General features: G+C 53.3%; 1 protein-coding gene across 1 annotated transcript in view; it reads right to left on the reverse strand.

The window, feature by feature from the left end:
* Positions 1 to 22,564, reverse strand: part of ADGRD1 (adhesion G protein-coupled receptor D1) — a 162,329-nt gene that overhangs the window by 117,791 nt on the left and 21,974 nt on the right. Inside the window, exon 9 of the mRNA XM_017887671.1 lies at positions 13,879 to 14,020. Coding sequence (XP_017743160.1) covers positions 13,879 to 14,020 — 142 coding nt within the window. The remainder of the gene's footprint in view (positions 1 to 13,878; positions 14,021 to 22,564) is intronic.

Below are 22,564 nucleotides of genomic sequence, written 5' to 3' on the forward strand. Positions count from 1 at the left end.
CGGGACCTGTAATTCACTGGAAGTGCCTGCAGAGATGGTCTCCCCAGGCCACCAGGCCGTCCCTGCCCCCGGGCCATGGCCAGCAGGCCTCAGGACCAGTGAGCAAATGGCCCAGAGAGCCCTGCCCAAGCTTCTCACACAGAGACGCCTGCTGCATTGCTCCCTTCTCCTGTCTGGGAGGGCTGAATGGTGCCGCAAAGAAAAGGAGTACAGTCTTGCATCACTTAATCACAAGGACGCATTGTGAAAACGCATCCTTAGGCAATTTCATTGTGCGCTGAACATCACAGAGGGACGTACACAAAGCTAGACGGCGTAGCCCACTACACACCCGGCTGTATGGAGTAGCCTATTGCTTCCAGGCTACAAACTGTGCCCACTACTGTACCGAACACGGCCGGCGGCTGTAACACAATGGGAAGGATCTGTGCATCGAAACCCATCAACACATAGACAAGGTACAGGGGAAATCTGGTCTTACAGTCTGATGGGACCACTGTGCTATATGCAATCTATCACTCACCAGAACATGACCGAATGTTCCCAAAACACGCAGAACGCTCGACTGGGTCTGCTGCAGCACCAGCCACACTGGAAACCCTGGTGGCTTTAGGGACCACTAGAATCCACACTCGACCTCTCCTCTGCCAGGAGAGCCAGCACACTGAGCTAGCCATCAGGCACCAGCACCAGGCTCCAGCCCTCCGTGTGGGCCTCTCTGACCCTGACGTCACAGAGAACACCAGTGACCTGGCCAGTGAGGCTGCCTGCACCTGCTTCCTGCACAACTCCCCCCAGGCCGCTCTGCCAGGGGCAGAAAGCACTGTCCCTTGGGGGTGGCTAATTCTAGGCTTTGCCATTCCCAAAAACATTACTCGGATCATCCAGATGCTAACCCCAGAGACACCATTCGTCTCTCAGATCCGTTCTGTCTTCATCTGTGGTCGACAGCTCATCAGTCATTTCTGAATCTTCAGAAATGACTTAAATCCACACACCAGGGTCAGGAGCAGAAGGCGGCTAGCTGGGGGCCATTCTGAGTTGTCCATGTGCAGAGACTGGTCGTCTTCTCCCTGCTGTTTGTCACTTCATTGCCCCTCAATGCTGCCCAAGGGTCAACATAAGGGAAAGAAGGTGGTCCATCTGCAGGTAAATAGAAACTTTCCGGGTTTCCAGAACAGGGGCCGGGCTGCTCCCTGCAGGAATATGCAGGTTCACAGGGTCATTTGCTGCAACAAGTTGTTTATACAAAATATGGATAACAACTTAAATGCCCATAAGTAGGAGATGAGCTGAATAAGCCGGTGATGGTTGAGTAAACCCACACGGGGGGTGCTGTGCAGCTGAGAAGCTGGAAGGCCTCTGCGGATGGGTTTGGAGTGACTTTCAGGATAAACTGAGCACCAAAGAGTTTCTACGGTGTACCGGCCTTCACAGGAGACAGAAGGGGCTATCGAAAAAGTACATGTATCTGTTCATTTGGCACAAAAGAAATAAAAAAAAAAAAACAATGGGACCTGCTTACCTGGGGAAGTGGGTGGGAACAGGGTGCAGGGAATGGAGGATGGAGACAGAGCAGGGGTGGGCCGCGCCACACAGGATGCCTTGTTGTGGATCTGCCTTTAGAACCACAGTGTGGTTCACATACTCCCCAAATACCTCAACACTGAAAATGAACCAACCTATGGAACGCAGAGGAACGGTATCTTAACTATAGGGTGTAAGGCTAAAAGCAGAGAGGATGTGAACACACGCTGTCCCCTCATCAGTACATATGTTTCCCACAAGGGTGTGGTTAGCAATTCTGAACCTGTGTGTGCAGCACGTTTACACAAAATTATTGAGAAGAATGAGAGACAAGTTTCCTACTTTGGGAGAAAGATGAACATACAAGGAAAGGCTCAATGAATCCTGCAGGCTTAGACCAGAAACAGGTATCAGAATGCAATCCATAGTTTGCAACACAGAGAGAGAGAGAGAGAGAGAGAGAGAAATGCAGGAGAATACAGGTGCATGCATGTGCTTCTGAGAACACACACACACACAGAGATTCCCTGGCTCTGTCCACCAAGAGAGAGAATTGAGAACAGTGACGCTCCAGCAGAAATGAGCACACCTGCCCCGATGGTGCTTTCTAAATGCCATTCTCCAACCAAATGCACCAGGGCTCCTCAGGGAAAGAGCCGATTCCATGAGCCCAGCATATCTTTAATGTCTGAATGTAAGGAGGGACTCAAAACCTGAGGGAGGCATCAAAGGAAGCAGAAGCCAACTGGACAAAGCTCCCACTGGTCCCAGCTGGAACAACGGGAGCAACAGAATCCGTAATGACAGAGCCGGACGCTACCCTGTGGGATGAAATAGTATCCCTGAGTCACAGCAACATAAGCAACTGAATAAATAAATCATGGTTTGTACTTACCATAGAATTCCAATTAATAAATGTAGAAGGAATGATGGAAATAGAAAGTCATCATCAGGCAAACATTATAGTCAAAATTTTTGCAGGCAAGAGCCATCAATGGATGTAGAAATTCATGGAGAAGGATGAGCTGAAGGAGGGTTGTGTAGTTTCATGGTACACGTGGTGAGAGATATTTATTCTAGGCAAAGGGGAAAACCATCCCTTTACAGTGGGTTCACCTGGCAGACACCACCTCACCCACGCCATCTGAGTGAGCATTACCGGCAACAATGAACATTCACATTCCATACTTGCTGCGCTGGAGCCGAATTGTTCCCCCTAAAGTCACCTGTTGAAGCCCTAACCCCCAGTACCTCAGAATGTGACAGTGTTTGGAGTCAGGGTCTTTGAAGGGATGATTACGATAAAATGAGGTCATTAGGGTAGGCCCTAATCCTATGTGACCAGTACCCTTATAAGAAGAGATCAGGGCCGAGCATGGTGACTCACACTTGTAACCCCAGCACTTTGGGAGGCCGAGGCAGAATTGCCTGAGCCCAGGAATCAAGACCAGCCTGAGCAACATAGTGAGATCTCATCTCTACAAATAACTGAAAAATGAGCGGAGCATTGTGATGCATGCCTGAGGTCCCAGATACTCAAGAGGCTGACACAGGAGGACGGTTTGAGCCCGGCGATCAGGGCTGCAATGAGCCGTGACTGTGCCTCTGCACTCCAGCCTGGGCAACAGAGACAGACTCTGTCTCAAAAAAAAGAAAAAAAGGAAAATCAGGACACAGACACGCACGAGGGACGACCATGTGAGGACACAGGGAGAAGATGCTGTCTGCAAGCCGAAGAGAGGCCTTGGGAGAAACCAAACCTACCAACACCTTGACCTTGGATTTCCAACCCCTAGAACGACGAGAAAATAAAAGTCTGTTGCTTGGTTGCCCACAGGCCGACTCACACAGCCTGATGCTGCGATAAGGAAGGACCGTTTCACTTCCCTGGCATTCTTATCAAAGACGCATAGCCTCAGCCTAATCTGGAGGAAGCATCCGACGGTGCCCAGGAATGCTCCACAAAGCACCGGCCAGGCCGCCACATAAGTGTCAAGGTCATGGGAGACAAAGGGAAGCTGAGAACCCGTACAGACTGCAGTTACCTAGGAGACGTGACAACTAAATGCTCTGTGTCAGCTGAGATGAGATCCCGGGACTGAAAAAAAGCTGCAAGTGAGAAAACTGACACTATTCAAAAAACGTCTGTCGTTAATATCAGTGTCTATTTCCTGGTTTCAATCATTGTACTTAAAAACACCACCATCAGGGAAGATGAGTGAATGATCTGTATGTCTGTAGACACACGGGGGAATTCTGTACTATTCTTGCCATTTTTTTTTCTGTAAGTTTAAAATCATTTCAGAATAAAAAGCTTAAAACATTGAGGTTGTAAACTTGACCTCCTGGCTGAATGCAACCCACACAGAGGGTTTCTTTGACAACGTTGGAAACAAATTTGAATTAGCTGCCAACAAGACAAATCGAGGGATATAATTTAAAGCCCAGATTCTGGGTTACTCTTCGAAAGTCACAAGCTGTGGTGACAGTGACACCCCAAGGAGGCCGAAACCCAGCCCGAAGGCACCCTGTGTCCAGGGCTGCTCCTCACACTGGCCACCCCGGGCCTGGCCCCTGAGAGCTGCACCCAGAGGAGGGCCGAGTTTGAGGAGGTGCCCAGTCCTGAGGACACAGGTCCCCCGCACTGCACAAGGAGAGAGCCTGGGGGCTTCTTCACGGTCTGGGGGCTTCAGATCAATGTCCAGGGTTCAGCCTTAGCCAGGGCTTCATGTGAGGGCATCCACAGCTCGGGCAACTGCCTCGTTCAGATGCAGCCCATTTCCAGGTGGACATGGCCAACGTTTCAGAGTCTTGGCACTCGGTTGACAGACCTCCCTTTGCCACCAGTGCCTGTTTCCCTCCTCAGATCACCAGTGCCCCACTGCGTGTGAGCCTGGGGAACCAAACCTCTTCCCTGACCTCAGCCCTGGGGTGCTATTAGGCGTGCACGAGGGGCAGAGCCCTGCCCTGGCTGGAGCTTGGGGTCCTGCCCCTGGAACATCTCCCTGGAGCACCCCCTGCCCTGGCCAGAGCTCAGAGTCCTGCCCCTGGAACATCTCCCTCGAGCACCCTCATTACACTCAGTCCCTTCCAGAATTTATGACAGCCTGAGCAATGGCCTGGCTTTAGGACTGACTGACATTCAGGTGGAGTTAGGCCATCTGATGAGCAAATTTTTGACAACAGCAATCAAACTGACAGCACTGGGCTCTTTGCAATATGTATTTTTGGTGCTTATTCTAATTCTCAAATTTCCCAAGACTCTGCTTCGTTCATTCCTTGCTCCCTTCTAAGGGAAACTGACATTTCAATGTTGATTTAAAACTTAAGATTTTGATTGAATGCAGTGAGCAATTTTGACTGAAGAGAACACTGTAGTTTCTGATCAATTGTCATGTCAAAAACCCCTGGCATCCCAGGGTGGTGTGTGGGCACCATCCCTGTCCAGACCCTCAATGGAACTGCTGGGAAGGCCTCCTGCATAGCCCTGGGTGAGGCACCCTGGAGACCTGCTCTGCCCAACAGCACAGCCTGAGCTGCAGAAGGTCTCAGCCCACTGGGTGCCCCTAAAGCTAGGAGGGACAGTGGCCAGAGGTGAGGGTGACCAAGGAGGAGCAGCAGGAGCCGTCCACCAGAGGCCACTGCTGAGTCGGCCCAAGGTCAGGGTCTGAATCTGGATTATTTGATAGTTTGGGGAGCAAACAATGTTAAAAAGCAAAATCCTGCAGAGGCGTCTGTGCAGGGCTCTGAAGCATGCACACCCGGGCATAGGCTGGGCCACCATGGCTGTTCTGAACCAGAGACCTATGAGTCTGTGCCCCGACCTTGCTGAGATGCTGCCTGTCACATCCCCAGGCTCCACCCGGGCTCCTGCCCCCACCTGCAGGACCTCACAGAACCAGAATAAGCTTTGGGCCTTGGAAGCCCTGAAAGTCAAAAGCAAAGTCCCTCTCAAACACCTGAGTCTGTCCTGAAAGAAAATGACTAAGTATATTGAGAAAGGATGGTAGAAATGAAGCGGCTGTGCTTTGAGAAGGAAGTTCCAGTACAATGTCAACACCTCTGCTAACAGAAATGATTCGATGGTGCCATTAAACAGCATTAAGCAGAATATATTTATTTGCTGTTCGTGTGTAAAAGGCAAAACCCCTCCATATCAGGGAGGTGGGCTCTTTTCTATTTTATTTTGCACCAGTCATAACTGACTCAAGTTGGCTTCCTAAGAAAATAGAATAGCAGGTCCTCGTGGCCTGAAGTCAGTGAATGATGAGGCAGCACGAGGGAAGCTGTGAGCGAGGCGGCTGACCCGAGGTGGGGTTTCCGTCCCGTCTCATTGGTGAACCCTCTTGGTGGGAAACCGCTGGGATGAGCCAATCTCTAAGACTAAGGTTCATCAGGCACCACAGGGGGCGTCCTCCACAGCAGGGGCACGGCAGGATTTAACCAGAACCCAAGCCGATGCCCCCATCCCAGGGTGAAGCATCAGACATGCAGACACTTGGGAGAATGCGGGCATCAGCCCTGCAATCTAACCACATGGTTGTGACTCAGTTTACTACCACCCTGCCTTCCTGGGAGCTGGAGGGGTGGGAGAGGAGGGGGCTGCCTGGGCAGGAGAGCAGACAGGCGTGAGGCCCCTGAGTGAGGCACCCTGGAGACCTGCTCTGTGCAGAAGAGGAAGACGCTGTACCACACGAAACAAAATCACTTTCCACTTTCCAAATTCCAGAACTCCCACCTGCCTGGCCCAGCAAGGACGGTGTGTGTGTGTGTGTGTGTGTGTGCGCGTGCGTGTGCACATGTGGCGTACTAAGGCTGGGTATGTGCACGTATGTGCCTATATGGGTGCTGGATGTAGGTACATGCACTGCGTGTGTACTGTATGCCTGTGCTAGGTGTGTGTGTACTGGATGTGTGTGTCTGTGCTGGGTGTGTATGCACTGGATGTGTATGTCTGTGCTGGCTGTGTGTACTGTGTGTGCCTGTGCTGGGTGTGTATATACTGGGTGTGTGTGTCTGTGCTGGCTATGTGTGTACCGAGTGTGTGCCCATGTTGGGTGTGTGTGCACTGGATGTGTATTCACTGGATGTGTTTGTCTGTGCTGGCTGTATGTATACTGAGTGTGTGTGTGCCTGTGCTGGGTGTGTGCGCACTGGATGTGTATATCTATGGTAGCTGTGTGAATACTGAGTGTGCGTGCCTGTGCTGGGTGTGTGTACTGGGTGTGTGTGTCTGCGCTGGCTGTGTATGTACTGAAGCGTGCGTGTGCCTGCGCTGGATGTGTGTGCAGTGTGTGTGCACTGGATGTGTGTGTGCTGGCTGTGTGTGTACTGAAGTGTGCATGTGCCTGTGCTGGGTGTGTGTGCACTGGATGTGTGTGTCTGTGCTGGCTGTGTGTGTACTGAAGTGTGCATGTGCCTGTGCTGGGTGTGTGTGCACTGGATGTGTGTGTCTGTGCTGGCTGTGTGTGTACTGAAGTGTGCATGTGCCTGTGCTGGGTGTGTGTGCACTGGATGTGTGTGTCTGTGCTGGCTGTGTGTGTACTGAAGTGTGCATGTGCCTGTGCTGGGTGTGTGTGCACTGGATGTGTGTGTCTGTGCTGGCTGTGTGTGTACTGAAGTGTGCATGTGCCTGTGCTGGGTGTGTGTGCACTGGATGTGTGTGTCTGTGCTGGCTGTGTGTGTACTGAAGTGTGCATGTGCCTGTGCTGGGTGTGTGTGCACTGGATGTGTGTGTCTGTGCTGGCTGTGTGTGTACTGTGTGTGCCTGTGCTGGGTGTATGTGCACTGGGTGTGTGTGCTGGCTGCGTGTGTACTGTGTCTGTACTGGGTGTGTGTGCACTGGGTGTATGTGTCTGTGCTAGCTGTGTGTGTGCCTGTATTGGGTGTGTGCACCGGGTGTGCCTGTACTGGTTGTGCCTGTACTGTGTGTATACTGGGTGCATGTGCAGTGGGTGTGTCTATGTACTGGGTGTGTGTGCACTGGGTGTTTGTGTCTGTGTTGGGTGTGTCTGTGCTGGATCTGTGTGCACTGGGTGTGTGGACTGGGTGTGTGTGGACTGAGTGTGTGGACTGTGTGTACACTGGGTGTATCTCTGCTGGGTATGTGTGGACTGGGTGTGCATGGACTGTGTGTGGACTGGGTGTGTGGACTGGGTGTATGTGGACTGTGTGTGTGTGGACTGTGTTGACTGTGTGTGTGCTGGGTGTGTGTGGACTGAGTGTGTGTGTCTGTGCTGGGTGGGTGGACTGGGTGTGTGTGGACTGTGTGTGGACTGGGTGTGTGTGGACTGAATGTGTGGATTGAGTGTGTGGACTGAGTGTATGTGGTCTGTGTGTGGACTGAGTGTGTGGACTGTGTGTGGACCGTGTGTGGACTGGCTGTGTGTGGACTGGGTGTGTGGAATGTGTGTGTGGACTGTGTGTGGACTGTATGTGGACTGTGTGTGGACTGTGTGTGGACTGAGTGTGTGTGGACTGTGTGTGGGTTGTGTGTATGTGGACCGGGTGTGTGGACTGGGTGTGTGTAGACTGTGTGTGGACTGGGTGTGTGTGGACTGTGTGAACGGGGTGTGTGTGAACTGTGTGTGGACTGTGTGGACTCGGTGTGTGTGGAGTGAGTGGGTGTGGACTGAGTGTGTGTGGACTGGGTGTGTGTGGACTGGGTGTGGACTGGGTGTGTGGACTGCAGACTGAGTGTGTGGATTGTGTGTGGATTGTGTGGACTGGGTGTGGACTGGGTGTGTGTGGACTGAGTATGTGGACTGGGTGTGGACTATGTGTGTGTGGACTGTGTGGATTGTGTGTAGACTACGTGTGGACTGGGTGTGTGTGGACTGTGTGTGTGGACTGGGTGTGTGTGGACTGGGTTGTGGACTGTGTGTGGACTGGGTATGTGTGGACTGGGTGTATGGACTGTGTGTGGACAGGGTGTGTGTGGACTGAGTGTGGACTGGGTGTGTGTGGACTGGGTGTGGACTGGGTGTGTGGACTGCAGACTGAGTGTGTGGATTGTGTGTGGATTGTGTGGACTGGGTGTGGACTGGGTGTGTGTGGACTGAGTATGTGGACTGGGTGTGGACTATGTGTGTGTGGACTGTGTGGATTGTGTGTAGACTACGTGTGGACTGGGTGTGTGTGGACTGTGTGTGTGGACTGGGTGTGTGTGGACTGGGTTGTGGACTGTGTGTGGACTGGGTATGTGTGGACTGGGTGTATGGACTGTGTGTGGACTGGGTGTGTGTGGACTGAGTGTGGACTGGGTGTGTGGGCTGAGTGTGAACTGGGTGTGTGGACTGTGTTTGTGGACTGTGTGTGGACTGTGTGTGGACTGTGTGTGAACTGCGTGTGTGGACTGGGTGTGCGGACTGTGTGTGGAGTGTGGTGTGTGTGGACTGTGTGGACTGGGTGTGTGTGGACTGTGTGTGGACTGAGTGTGTGTGGACTGTGTGTGGACTGGGTGTGTGTGGACTGGGTGTGTGGACTGTGTGCATTTGGACTGTGTGGACTGAGAATGTGTGGACTGAGTGTGTGTGGACTGTGTGTGGACTGGGTGTGTGTGGACTGGGTGTGTGTGGACTATGTGTGTGGACTGTGTGGACTAAGTGTGTGTGAACTGCGTGTGTGTGGACTGGGTGTGTGGACTGTGTGTGCGTGGAGTGTATGTGTGTGGACTTAGTGTATGTGGACTGAGTGTGTGGACCGTGTGCATGTGGACTGTGTGTGGACTCGGTGTGTATGGGCTTGGTGTGTGTGGACTGGGTGTGTGTGGACTGAGTGTGTGTGGACTGTGTGTGGACTGGGTGTGTGTGGACTGAGTGTGTGGACTGTGTGTGGACTGGGTGTGTGGACTGTGCATTTGGACTGTGTGAACTGAGAGTGTGTGGACTGTGTGTGGACTGAGTGTGTGTGGGCTCTGTGTGGACTGGGTGTGTGTGGACTGAGTGTGTGTGAACTGTGTGTGGACTGGATGTGTGGACTGAGTGTGAACTGTGTTTTTGAGTGTGTGGACTGTGTGTGGACTGGGTGTGTGTGGACTGAGTGTGTGGACTGTGTGTGGACTGTGTGTGTGGACCGTGTGTGTTTGGACTGTGTGTGGACTGTGTGTAGACTGGGTGTGTGTGGACTGTGTGTGGACTGCATGTGTGTGGACTGTATGTGTGGACTGGGTGTGTGTGGACCAAGTGTGTGGACTGGATGTGTATGCATGTGCATGTGCGTGTATGTATATGCATGTGCGCCTGTGCAACCTCACTGATGTGTGGTTCCCCTGCAGCCCTGGCACTCAAACTGTGCTCTCATCTCCTGCCTCCCCTCTCTGCCCGTGCCCTCCCCTCTCCACTTACCCCCGCCTCACCTTCTGGAATGATCCGTGATTCCTGCTCTTCAACGTCCCCCAGCCCCTGTGGCTGGCTGTGATTCACAGTGCCCACCTCACTCAAGAGGACAGCTTCAACCTCAGAGCACACAGAGGTTCCAGAGGCCTTCAGAACAAGCCTCCTGCCTTTACAGACTTTTTTTTTTAATGAGACAAAGTCTCACTCTATCGCCCAGGCTGGAATGCACTGGCGTGAGCTCTGCTCACTGCAACCTATGCCTCCCGGGTTCAAGTGATTCTCCTGCCTCAGTCTCCCAAGTAGCTGGGATTACAGGCTAGTGCCACCCTGCCCGGCTGATTTTTATATTTTTAATAGAGACGGGAATTCACCATGTTGGTCAGGCTGGTCTCGAACTCCTGACCTCGGGTGATCCACCCACCCTGAAGTGCTGGGATTACAGGCAAGAGCCACTGCGCCCAGCTACAGACTCTTCACTACAGGCTCGACACACCTCAGGGCAGCACTGCCCTACCCTCAAGCCTAGAAGCTCCAAGTGTCTCTGCTGCATGGCACGGCCACATTTCCAAACACAGGCGGAGCCCATGGAGCACATCCTCACTGATGTCACGGCAGAGGGGACAGCTCGGGCAGGGGACCAGGATTCTCTCCATACAAAGAGAAGACACAAATGTCAACTGCGCAACTGCAAGACAGGGCACTGACTCCAGCACAGCACTCACTCAGCAAGCGTCTCCTGAGCCTCCACTCAGTGCCAAGACTCGGTGAGGGCAGGTGGGGAAGGGCAGTGGGCTCCATGCTGGATCTGGCAGCCTCTGAGAAGCTGCAGGCCATTTAAGGGATTGCCGATTAGCATACATGATTATAGCATGGGAGCTGAGACTCTGTGCTAATACAGTACAAAGACGGCGAGGAGGAAGGTTCCCTTCTGTGCAGGCCACAGAGGGCTTGGAGGAGAGAAGACTCCTCCTGAGATGGGTGAACTCAGACAGCAGAGGTGTGGGAGAGGCCGACCAGGCACAGGGAACGGCACCAGCAATGACAGCCTGCTGGGCTTGGAAGGAGAGCCAGAGGGGCAGATGGAAAGCCGGACGGGAAGAGCCTGCTAGAGATCTGCCAACAGCCCCAGAGTGTAAATTCTCCTGCGGGAACCTTGAGTCCCAGAAGGTCTTTGAATAGGCGAGTAGCATCACCTGATCTGTGTGTTTGAAAATAAATCTGTAAACTGTGGGGAGAATGGAGCAGACACAACACAAGGAGGCTGCTGGTCCAGGTGAGAAGTCACTGGGAAGGAGAGGGACACCAAGGAGGGGTGGAGGAAGCAAAGGCACGGGACACACTGAAAATAGGCTCATGGCTGGTCACGTGCAGAGAGGAAGGGCAAGGAGCTTGAGGTGACCAGTCTCATTTCCAGTCCCCTCTCCATCTCCATTCCCATCTCCAGCTCCAGCTCCAGCTCCATCTCCAACTCCATCTCCATCTCCAACTCCAGTCCCCTCTGCATCTCCATCTCCATCTCCATTCCCATCTCCATCTCCAATTCCATTCTCCTCTCCATCTCCATTCCCATCTCCATCTCCATCTACAACTCCATCTCCATCTACAACTCTAATCCCCTCTTCATCTCCGTCTCCATCTCCATCCCCATCTCCATCTCCAACTCCATCTCTATCTCCAACTCCAGTCCCCTCTCCATCTCCATTCCCATCTCCATCTCCAATTCTAGTCCCCTCTCCATCTCCATTCCCATCTCCATCTCCATCTACAACTCCATCTCCATCTCCAACTCCAGTCCCCTCTTCATCTCCATCTCCATCTCCATCTCCAACTCCAGTCCCCTCTCCATCTCCATTCCCATCTCCATCTCCATCTACAACTCCATCTCCATCTCCAACTCCAGTCCCCTCTTCATCTCCATCTCCATCTCCATCTCCAACTCCAGTCCCCTCTCCATCTCCATTCCCATCTCCATCTCCATCTACAACTCCATCTCCATCTCCAACTCCAGTCCCCTCTTCATCTCCATCTCCATCTCCATCTCCAACTCCAGTCCCCTCTCCATCTCCATTCCCATCTCCATCTCCATCTACAACTCCATCTCCATCTCCAACTCCAGTCCCCTCTTCATCTCCATCTCCATCTCCATCTCCAACTCCAGTCCCCTCTCCATCTCCATTCCCATCTCCATCTCCATCTACAACTCCATCTCCATCTCCAACTCCAGTCCCCTCTTCATCTCCATCTCCATCTCCATCTCCAACTCCAGTCCCCTCTCCATCTCCATTCCCATCTCCATCTCCATCTACAACTCCATCTCCATCTCCAACTCCAGTCCCCTCTTCATCTCCATCTCCATCTCCATCTCCAACTCCAGTCCCCTCTCCATCTCCATTCCCATCTCCATCTCCATCTACAACTCCATCTCCATCTCCAACTCCAGTCCCCTCTTCATCTCCATCTCCATCTCCATCTCCAACTCCAGTCCCCTCTCCATCTCCATTCCCATCTCCATCTCCATCTACAACTCCATCTCCATCTCCAACTCCAGTCCCCTCTTCATCTCCATCTCCATCTCCATCTCCAACTCCAGTCCCCTCTCCATCTCCATTCCCATCTCCATCTCCATCTACAACTCCATCTCCATCTCCAACTCCAGTCCCCTCTTCATCTCCATTCCCATCTCCATCTCCAACTCCAGTCCCCTCTCCATCTCCATTCCCATCTCCATCTCCATCTACAACTCCATCTCCATCTCCGACTCCAGTCCCCTCTTCATCTCCATCTCCATCTCCATCTCCAACTCCAGTCCCCTCTCCAACTCTATCTCCATCTCTAACTCCAGTCCCCTCTCCATCTCCATCTCCACCTCCATCTCCAGTCCCCTCTCCTTCTCCATCTCCATCTCCAGTACCCTCTCCATCTCCATCCCCATCTCCAACTCCAGTCTCCTCTCCATCTCCATCTCCACCTCCATCTCCAGTACCCTCTCCTTCTCCATCTCCATCTCCAGTACCCTCTCCATCTCCATCCCCATCTCCATCTCCAGTCCCCTCTCCATCTCCATTCCCATCTCCATCTCCAGTACCATCTCTTGACTGCCCCAGCTCACCCAGCAGCACAAGCGTGTGTGGGCTCCTCCCAGGTGGGGCAGAAACACAGTCACCCCTGAAAGAACAGGAGCACCCACCCAGGTGTGCACACAGAGTCGACCTTGGCCATGGAGCAGAGCAAAACAGAATGAAACAGAAAATCCTGCCAGGAAATGCCTTTAGTGTTAATTCTGACCAATAACACAGTGAGTTCTTTAATAAACGCTTTGAAAAATCTCATGCTTTGAGTGTCACATCAGCACCTTACCCCCTAACATGAACCTGGCGTGGGGAACAGTGCACGCATTTTTTAAAGAACGGCAGAATTATACTCTGGTTTCTCCTCAGACCGTATACATCTTTTGCCTTTTACTAAAGAACGGCAGCACATGGGTATCCCCAGTGTCTCTATCAGTCCTACTCACTGGCAAAAAACAAATGACATGTGGAGAGGAGAGCGGTTATGAAGCATCAGGACCAACAGCTTATCATGCAATGCCTGAAGCGTAAAAATGGTTTTTCCCGAGCTCTGAAGCATGTTTCTCTCTAACAGAACACAGTGCTGCATCTTGCTGATGGCTAACACATGGTAACTGCGATGGCCTAGGTACCCCCCTCCTCCAGTAAGGACACTTGTTATAAATGAGGAAGATCTGTGATTGCTCCACAGACGTCTAGGAGAGCCACCTCGAGGCCTCTTCCCCAACATGGACACCGCGCAGCCAGCCCAGGCACTACGTGAGCGCTTCCCACTGCAGCTCAGAAACAAAGGCCCAAGAAAAGGAGCTCCAAGGAGAGGAAGATTCCAGTTCTGGCCAGCACCAAGGCTTTTGGAGATTCTTTATGCAAGCACACAGACAACCCAACATTCCTCAGTGTGAAACCAGATCAAAGGCGGCGACAAGGGTGAAGGCACCACCACTCACCAATCTGTGCTTGAGGTGGACCGTAATGAGTGGAGAGCCCGACAGGTTCTGAGAGAGGGTGGGCGGCGGGGTCAACTCCAGGGAAATCAGGTGGCTGGTGGCGAACAGCAGGCAGTCCTGGTGATGCATGGCCTCCGCGATCCTTGGGAAGAGATGGAAATCATTACAAAACGGGAAATGCAGGGGAGTAGCACACAGCTAGAACCCAGGCTGGGAGCCAGCACTCCACCTGAAACACTTGAGACGGAAACCTTCTTTGGATGGAACTTTGATTTTTATCGTTCAGCTCCAGCTGCTCTCCTTCAAGATGTGAAGCCGGTACCTACCTGCAGGTGAGTTCACCTATTCTGTGTTTGGACTCTGTCCCTTGAATTGTCTTCAGTACCTGCTCTCTTTAAGGTCTGATACCAGGACCAAGAGGTGAGACAGAGCCCTTGACCTCAAAAAGTTTATAAGAAAAGGGAGATGGCCCAGGAAGTGTGGATGAGCAGAAATGCTCAAAACAACAGGGCATGAATCTCAGCAATTCCACTTAATCAGCTGTGACCTCGGGCAGGTAACTCACCCTTTCCGAACATCAATTTCCCTGATTATAAGATGGTGCAGTGGCCATCTGCTGTTTTGCCCACCCAGTATTCATTCATTGTTTTCCTGATCAAAGCACCTGCATTTCCCTCTAGGTGGCCATCCCCTTCCCCACTCAGAGCCCACACAGCCTGGAGTTGACTTTACCTTGGCTCAGGAGGAAGACCTGGTATCTGGGTCCGGATCAGTCAGAGCACTGCAGCCTTCAGGCCACAGGGACTATTTAGGAATGACACTCAATCCAGTCAAATCCGAGGAGATGCCACAAGGCGAGGTAGGGAGAGAATGCAGGCTCAAAGACCCTCATTCTCCCTGCCAGACTTCTCCTCATGCCCTGAGACACGAGGCCCCGGGAGCTGCCTGCAATCACGAGGAGGGAGACTGACTGAGAAGGGAACTGCCAAGAGATGGAGCCCACTGACATCAATGGGACGCTGGATCAAGCGGCTCCTGAAGCCAGCTGCCTGCGGAGCTCTCAGCTTTCGTGATCCAATAAATTTTTTGCCTCTAACTGTTTAAGATGGGTTTTCTGTCCCTTGCAACCCAATCTAAAGAAGCCTAACTGATGTCTACAGTGGTTGTCTCATGGAGTTATGAGCTTGAAAAGATATTCAGGGCCAGGAGGAGGGTGAGGGAAGCCAGGCACCTGGAGGGCAAGATTTAAGAAGGTGCTCACAACGGGCACAACCCCCGCAAGGGTGACCAGCTCCTTTAATTTGGTGCCCTCAGCCCATTTGCCTGATTTGATCCCAGCCCTGCCTGGCACACAGCAGGTCACCAAGTATCTGCTACACGAATTTGAATTTGGGGTGACTACACAAAGATGTCTGAGACGTGCTGTCACCGGGCCCCCCGCGGTCACCCAGCCGTCTGCTTCTGTGTGGGCCTCACCTGGGTCCTGTGCGCCTTCCCCCATCCACCATCCAAAGCGCTGACTGACTGAGGAATCTGCAGGTCCCTGTTTCGATGCCCACGGAACCACCTTTGGGACATCCCACAGGGCCCTGGGAGCTGGGGCACCATCTTTTCCTCCCTCAACTTGTTTTTCCTTCTAACTAGATTCAAACACCATGTTCAGTGACCCTGCCTGGGATGGGCGGTGGGGCTCATGGAGCAGCAGCACACCCCACCTCACCCCCGGCCTCTGCACTGAGTCCTTACACACATCCCTGAAAAAGAGCAGGCCTCCAAGAAGCATGCAGAATTATTCCTGGAATTGTAAATACCAAGTGTTTACAAAGATGGTGCCACAGAGAATGAACACCCTGTCCGTTCCCGCAGAAGCTGCTTCCTACAGACCGTCACCAGTTCACATGGTCTGGAGCAAACCAGCGGCATCGATTCTCAGGCCTGTGAGTCACAACAGGCACGACTGCTCCACCTGGCGATTCCTCTCTGTGACCATGTTACTGATCCAAGCCCAAAGTCCAGAAAACACACATAGAATAAAACACAAACTTAAAAAAAAAGATGAAAAGCAAGCATCACCCTAGGTCCATGTTTCTCAACCATTTCTTTCATTATAGCCCCTCTGAAGAGGCTTTTAGACTTTTCTTCCAATAAACTTGCCCAGAAAGTTTTAGTCCCACAGAGATACAAGCCGTGTTTACGTACAGAACGTACATAAACATTCCACCCTGCGGAACCGCAGATCCGAGTAATATCTCAGATGTTTCCCAGGAAGACCAACGTTCACCTTCGGAGAACATTCACCACTGGGCAGGCGTGGGCTCAGTCCCCACCGCAGAAAGTGAGGGTGGGTTCGAGGCTGCTGGGACCAAGGCAGAGCCCCGCGGCGCCGAGCCTGACTCGCTCAGCAGAACGCTGGCCCTGCCCCGCACGTGACTCCACGGCCCCAAGATGTGCAGTGTGTTCACTTCAGCCAGGAGCCTGGTTCTCACTCTCTGTGCCCAGTGCCCTGATGTTCACAGCCTTTTCTGCAGAGCTCCATGAACTCAACACGTGTGCAATTCCACCAAACACACTGGGAAAACCACGTTTCTAGCGACACTTGGGGCTGTGCCATTAGCCAGCAGCAGAAAGTCACTGCTGTGGGCTTCGGGCCCTAAACAAGCAGCATGATTCGTCCCTCGGCTTCCCCTGCGTGGACATTTCCTGACAGTGCAACCAGGGGTCGTCCTCTCCCTCCCAGAGCAGAAGTTCCCTCAGGTCCCGGACGCTTTCCCATTTGGGTCACTGCTCTCCCCAGCTCCCGGAACCACGCCTGACACAGTGGGTGCTCAGCACACATGAGTGAGTGAGTGAGTGAGTGAGTGAGTGAGTGAGTGAGTGAGTGGGTGAATCTACGCACAGGCAGGGAGCGATGACTTAGATCAATTTCTTGGGAAAAACATAAGGAAAACATTAAGTGAGAACCTTCCATGAACACAAATGATATGAAAGCAAATCTGGAGTGGTTTCCTGGATTCCGCTCTGGGAACACGCGGCCTCCACCAGGCCCAGCTTGGTCATCAGTGCGACGCCAGACGTCGGCCAAGTCGAGATGAGAATGGGGCCAGACGCCTCCTTAGGAGCATTTTCCTCTGGTAAAGGTGGGGGCAGGGGTGAGGTGGGGCAGGGTGGGGCAGGGGTGAGGTGGAGCAGGGTGGGGCAGGGGCGGTGCTGGCTCTTCCTCTGCCCCTCATACCCTGTCTCCACCAGCCCCATCCTATGCCCATCAGCCAGGCTCTGGGCTCTCTGCCTTCATGTGCTCAGCAAAAGGGAAGCCCCAGAAGGAAGTCAGAGGGCGTCAGAGTGAACAGTGGGGCCAGGAGTCTCACTTCCCCCAGCCCACCAGGGCACAGTTACTGTCCGGGGACCCCTCCATCTCTGCCCGGGCATGGTGCTCTCCCCTCCCTGGCTGGCCCCGGGCGAAGCAGCACGCCTCCATTCTTGCTCCTGGCCCGCGACCGTGCTGTCCCCCAGAGCTCTCCACTCCTGATCGCAACTTTGCAAATCCTTAGCTGGCCCCACGGAGCCCCACTGACGGTCAGGTCTGTGGCCTTCACCCCGTGCAGCACATCTGAGCCAAAGCCACAAGGCTGCTCCGCCTTCAGTTACACAAAGCGGGGACTTGAAGCTATGGGAGGCTTCAGAGGAGCACTGAAATCTATGAGGAGACACAGAGCCTTCCCAGCATGTGCAGGAGACCGGCTCAGGAACTCAACCCAAAGAAGTCAGAACAAGTGGAGTAAGAAAAAGGGCTGTTACTAGGTTATTTGGAGAATTATCAAGTCCCCACAGTTACCATGTCGCATCGGGGAGTGAACAAACATCACAAATGAACATATTCCCGGGTAAAGGAACTACTTGATAACTGGCTCCTGCTGACACGTGACTGTGTGCTCGAGGAGTCCCCTCACCCATCCATCACACGCTGCTTCTCACCCTCCCTCGGCACGAGAATTCCACGCCACCCTAGGAACACAGTGTGAAGGAAACTCCAAATCTTGCAAACAAGGCGGCACATGGAGGCATCTGTAAGTGTGATCTTGGGTGACGGTGAACTATTGAAGGAGATCTGAGCTCCTGGCTGATGCAAACGCAGAAGGAGAGAGCACCAAGGGTAACAGGCGACTTCCTCAGCGCCGATGCTGCCCAGGTGACAATGTTCTCTGTTTCAAGCAGTACTGCAGCCAGGGCCTTTCAGAAAGGACTGCAACAGCCACGATTCCTGCCCATGCCAGGAACCACACAGCTTTGCACTGTTAAATAGACTTGCAGGAAATTTGCCAGAAAACAGTGCAATGAATATGCTTCACCTACACTCTCAGCTCTTACCATTTGCCATGTTCACTTTATCCGGCATGGTCACGCTCACACTTGACACACACACACCACACACATACATGCTGGCATACACACATACCACACACGTACACACACACACACACGCACATGTACACACATACAACACACAAATGCACACACGCACATTTGCATGCCCACAGCACACACACAACACACATGCACATATGTGCACACATAACGCACATACACCACACAAGCATCCGTGTGCACACACACACCACACAAATACATGCACACATGCACGTTTCCTTTCTGCTGAAGCACTAGCGGTGTGTTGCAGGCATCACAGCATACTCCATTTCTACCACGTGTCTCCAAAAAATGGAGACTGCCTCCTACATAACCATCATACAATGATCACACTCAGAAATTTAACGAGGACCCCACAAGATGCTCTAATGGACAGCCCAGAGTCAACTGCACACACCCCGCACCGTCACTCACGTCCTCCAGAACTCCACTTCTCTCAACCCAGGAACGTGCATTAGCTCAGGCTCCAACCTCTTTAGTCTCCCCCAACCTGGAACTGCCCAACTTCTTCTCCCTTGCAATCCAAACCACAGCAGCACACAACATCCCTTAGTTCATGAGTGTCTACCTGCTTCCTCGTGAGGGGTGCCAGGCCACGCCTCTGACAGGAGTATGCCATAGGAGGCACAGATGTCTCCCCATGACGTGACGGCAAGAGACACGGGCCCACAACATGTCCCACGTCGATAATGTTGAGTGTGGCCACCTGGCTGCAGGGGTGCGGCAGACATCCCCATTACCAGGCACCCTCCTACCTGGTGACAGCTAGGACTCTGCAGGTCCGTGAGGCCCTGTCCCCGCAACCCTGCTCCCGCTGGCGTGCACATCCACTGATGGCTTCTGCCTGGGTCAGTGATTGCATCTGGAGCTGGCTCAGGAGATGGNCGTCGATAATGTTGAGTGTGGCCACCTGGCTGCAGGGGTGCGGCAGACATCCCCATTACCAGGCACCCTCCTACCTGGTGACAGCTAGGACTCTGCAGGTCCGTGAGGCCCTGTCCCCGCAACCCTGCTCCCGCTGGCGTGCACATCCACTGATGGCTTCTGCCTGGGTCAGTGATTGCACTGAGGGCTGCAGAACTGTGACCTACTGATTCCATCCATGCTCTGTGTTACTCTATAGTGACTAAGGACACACACTGAGTCAGGTCCGCCTCCCCACTCATCTTTCTCGAGCACCTGTGAGTCCCTCACAGCCTGGGGAGAGGCCCTTCCCTCTGTGGGCTGTGGATTCCACCTTCACAGGAGGAGTGGGAGCAGGCCAGTCTCAGCCCCGTCCACCTGGAGGAACCGGCCGTCCAGGTGCTGGCCGGGCCCAGCAACAGCACCAGTGAAAGCGGAACAGTCTCCATCATTATGGGGCCGGGCAGCGAGTGAGACTCAAAGGAGCCTAGGGGCACGGGCAGCCTGGCAGGAAGCACCTAAGCCCCCACCGGGCCGTGGGTAGTCAGATGTCGTCCCCACAGTCATCACAGGAGCCCTGGAATGGTCTGCCTGGGGGCTGGCTGTGGAGACAAAAGTTCCTTCCGGCCTAGGCCCCACCTTTTGTGCACTGAGACTCACATACTGACTTAGACCCTCACCCTCGTCCCTGGAGAGGAAATTAAAGGACACTACGGCACCAAAGCATCCTTTCGTCCTCACGACACACTGCGGACGTATGAGGATGACAGCGCACAATAAAAGGCAAAGACGGAGGGAAGTCCACGGCAGGCTGGCAGAAACCCAGCACATGCATGCACATACACACACTGCCCGCGTGGCGGCTGCACTGACCTGCTTCTCATCGTGCCTAGGATTTGATAATTACCTCAAAGGCAAAATGGCGCAAATGCCCAATCAGCTTACAAAATCACAAAAGCAGGTACCTGTATGTCATGTTTAAGAATACCAAGCCCGGCCGGGCGCAGTGGCTCAAGCCTGTAATCCCAGCACTTTGGGAGGCCGAGACGGGCGGATCACGAGGTCAGGAGATCGAGACCCTCCTGGCTAACATGGTGAAACCCCGTCTCTACTAAAAAAATACAAAAAACTAGCCGGGCGAGGTGGCGGGCGCCTGTAGTCCCAGCTACTCGGGAGGCTGAGGCAGGAGAATGGTGTAAACCCGAGAGACGGAGCTTGCAGTGAGCTGAGATAGCGCCACTGCACTCCAGCCTGGGCGACAGAGTGAGACTCCATCTCAAAAAAAAAAAACCAAGCCCTACTTACACCATTAGCTCATTCAGTCCTCCTGGCAACCCTCAGAAATCAGTGATATTATTACTCCTGTTTTAAGAGGAGAACACAGGCCTCCAGGCTCAAGTCACTTGCCCAGGGTCACACAGCTAAGGAGAGCACCTGCGGGAGGGAGAGGCAGGAGTCTGGGTCCGAGTCTATTCTGTGAACCAAACTCTTTGTCCCCTCCACTTCCGTCCACCTTTTCTGCCACAGGATAGAATGTAACAAGTACAGAGACTTTACTGGATGAGCTGTTTGGATGATTCTTTTCCAGGTTAATTTTGATGACAAGGCATCTTTGCACTAAGTGCTGAAGAGAACTCCACCTGAGCGGAAGATCCAACTTGACTGCAAATGAAAAACATGTTCCATCACTGCACAGCAATTCTGTTTTGGCTTCAGCACATAAATGTGCTGCTGATGGAACTTGTGGGGCTGGTGTCAGTGCTGACGAACCAGGGACGACTTTGCCTGTCTGATTTCCAGGCCTTCAGCTTGCAGGGGGAAGTCAAAGTTAGCTGCATTGTTCTGGGACACAGTGGCCTGAATCCTGGTGCTCCAGTGTCCTCTCTGCGGACACCTGGGGCCATGAGGACAGCAGAGGGAGAGTGAAGGCTGAGGCCCTGGGGACAGGCAAGACAGACTGTCTTCCATCTGCAAGGCTGTGGGCTCCCAGAACAGGCCCCCCAGCCTCTCCTCTGCCCATCCCTGCCAGCACTGATCTAATGGAAGGTCTGGCAAAGGTCTGCAAACTGCAGCTCTTGGGCTGGCTGCCTGGTTTTGTAAATAAAGCTGTATTGGAAGACAGCCACTCCCCCGTTCCCCCACGTAGTTTCTGGCTGCCTTCACCCTGTGAGGGCAGAATTCTGGAAAGCCAAGGCAATTTACAAGCTGGCCCCTCATGAAAGGGCTGGCTGACACCTGGCTGGAGTCAGATTCCGGTGCTCACAGTGAGTCGCCCCTGAAACGTGTGCACCCTGCATCTGGAAGCAATCCTCCCGCCTTTGTGAAGTTGTGGGCCATGGCACGGATGCCACTGTCCCAAGCGGGTTCTCACTGTGGCCACACAAGGCACAGTGACGCCTCACAAATGCATGTCTCATACATTTCACAGCAAGGCCAGTTTCATGGTGGAAACTTCAGCAGGAGGGGCCAAGCAAGGGTCAACTTTTCATTCACTGTCTTGGAAAGATTTCCCAAACAACTGAGATGGCATCTTTTTGAGAAAATTAGATTGTATTTTTCTTTGACCATTTTCCTGAAGAATTTTGGAAACCACACATAAAGAGTGGTGGGTCCCCCACTTCCTTCCGTTGGAGGAAATTGGTGAGCATGCAGGCTTTCCCAGAGAAATCCGACCCAGGAGATGGTGTTCCTCCAGATCACAAAATTACGACTCCACTCCTCAGGAAAGAGGAACACCCTCCCCTCCCTCCTCATTTCCCTCGTCCTCCCCACCCTCCCCGTCTCCCTGGCGGTCCCCACCCTCCTTGCTCTCCTTCTGGGTTCTCAGGACCCAAACCCACTTGAACCGATGCTGCAGGAGCGAGCTCTGCTCCTATGGAGGGAGGGGGCCTGTCTGCAGGACAGCAGAGGCAGGGGATAGACAGAGCAGGTCTAGACGGCATCCTTGGGGTCCCTGGGTCCAGCCATGCCTGAAGCCCACCTGCTCCTCCCTTCTCTGAGCCCTCAGTTTCCTGGCCTTTCACTTAAGCTGGTGTGAGATGGTTTCGTCCATCTACGTTTGCCCATGACTGACACAGGCAGGTCTGTTGTCTTCCACTCCACAGCAGTGAAAACCGAGGCTCAGAGAGGTTAAGTCCCTTGCCCAAGGTCACACCATTTGGTCGAGGTGGGTGGGTAGGGTCTCCTAGCCTGTGCTTCTGATCTCCACTCTGCCAGCCCAGCCCTAGGCCTACAGTTTCCTAGCCTGTGCTCTTGGCCTCCACTCCGCCAGCCCGGCCCCAGGCCTGCAGTTTCCTAGCCTGTGCTCCGGGCCTCCACTCCACCAGCCCAGCCCCAGGCCTGCAGTTTCCCAGCCTGT

Source organism: Rhinopithecus bieti, unplaced genomic scaffold, assembly GCF_001698545.2.
Source record: "Rhinopithecus bieti isolate Rb0 unplaced genomic scaffold, ASM169854v2 scaffold_17862, whole genome shotgun sequence".
In the NCBI taxonomy this organism is placed as follows: Eukaryota; Metazoa; Chordata; class Mammalia; order Primates; family Cercopithecidae; genus Rhinopithecus; species Rhinopithecus bieti.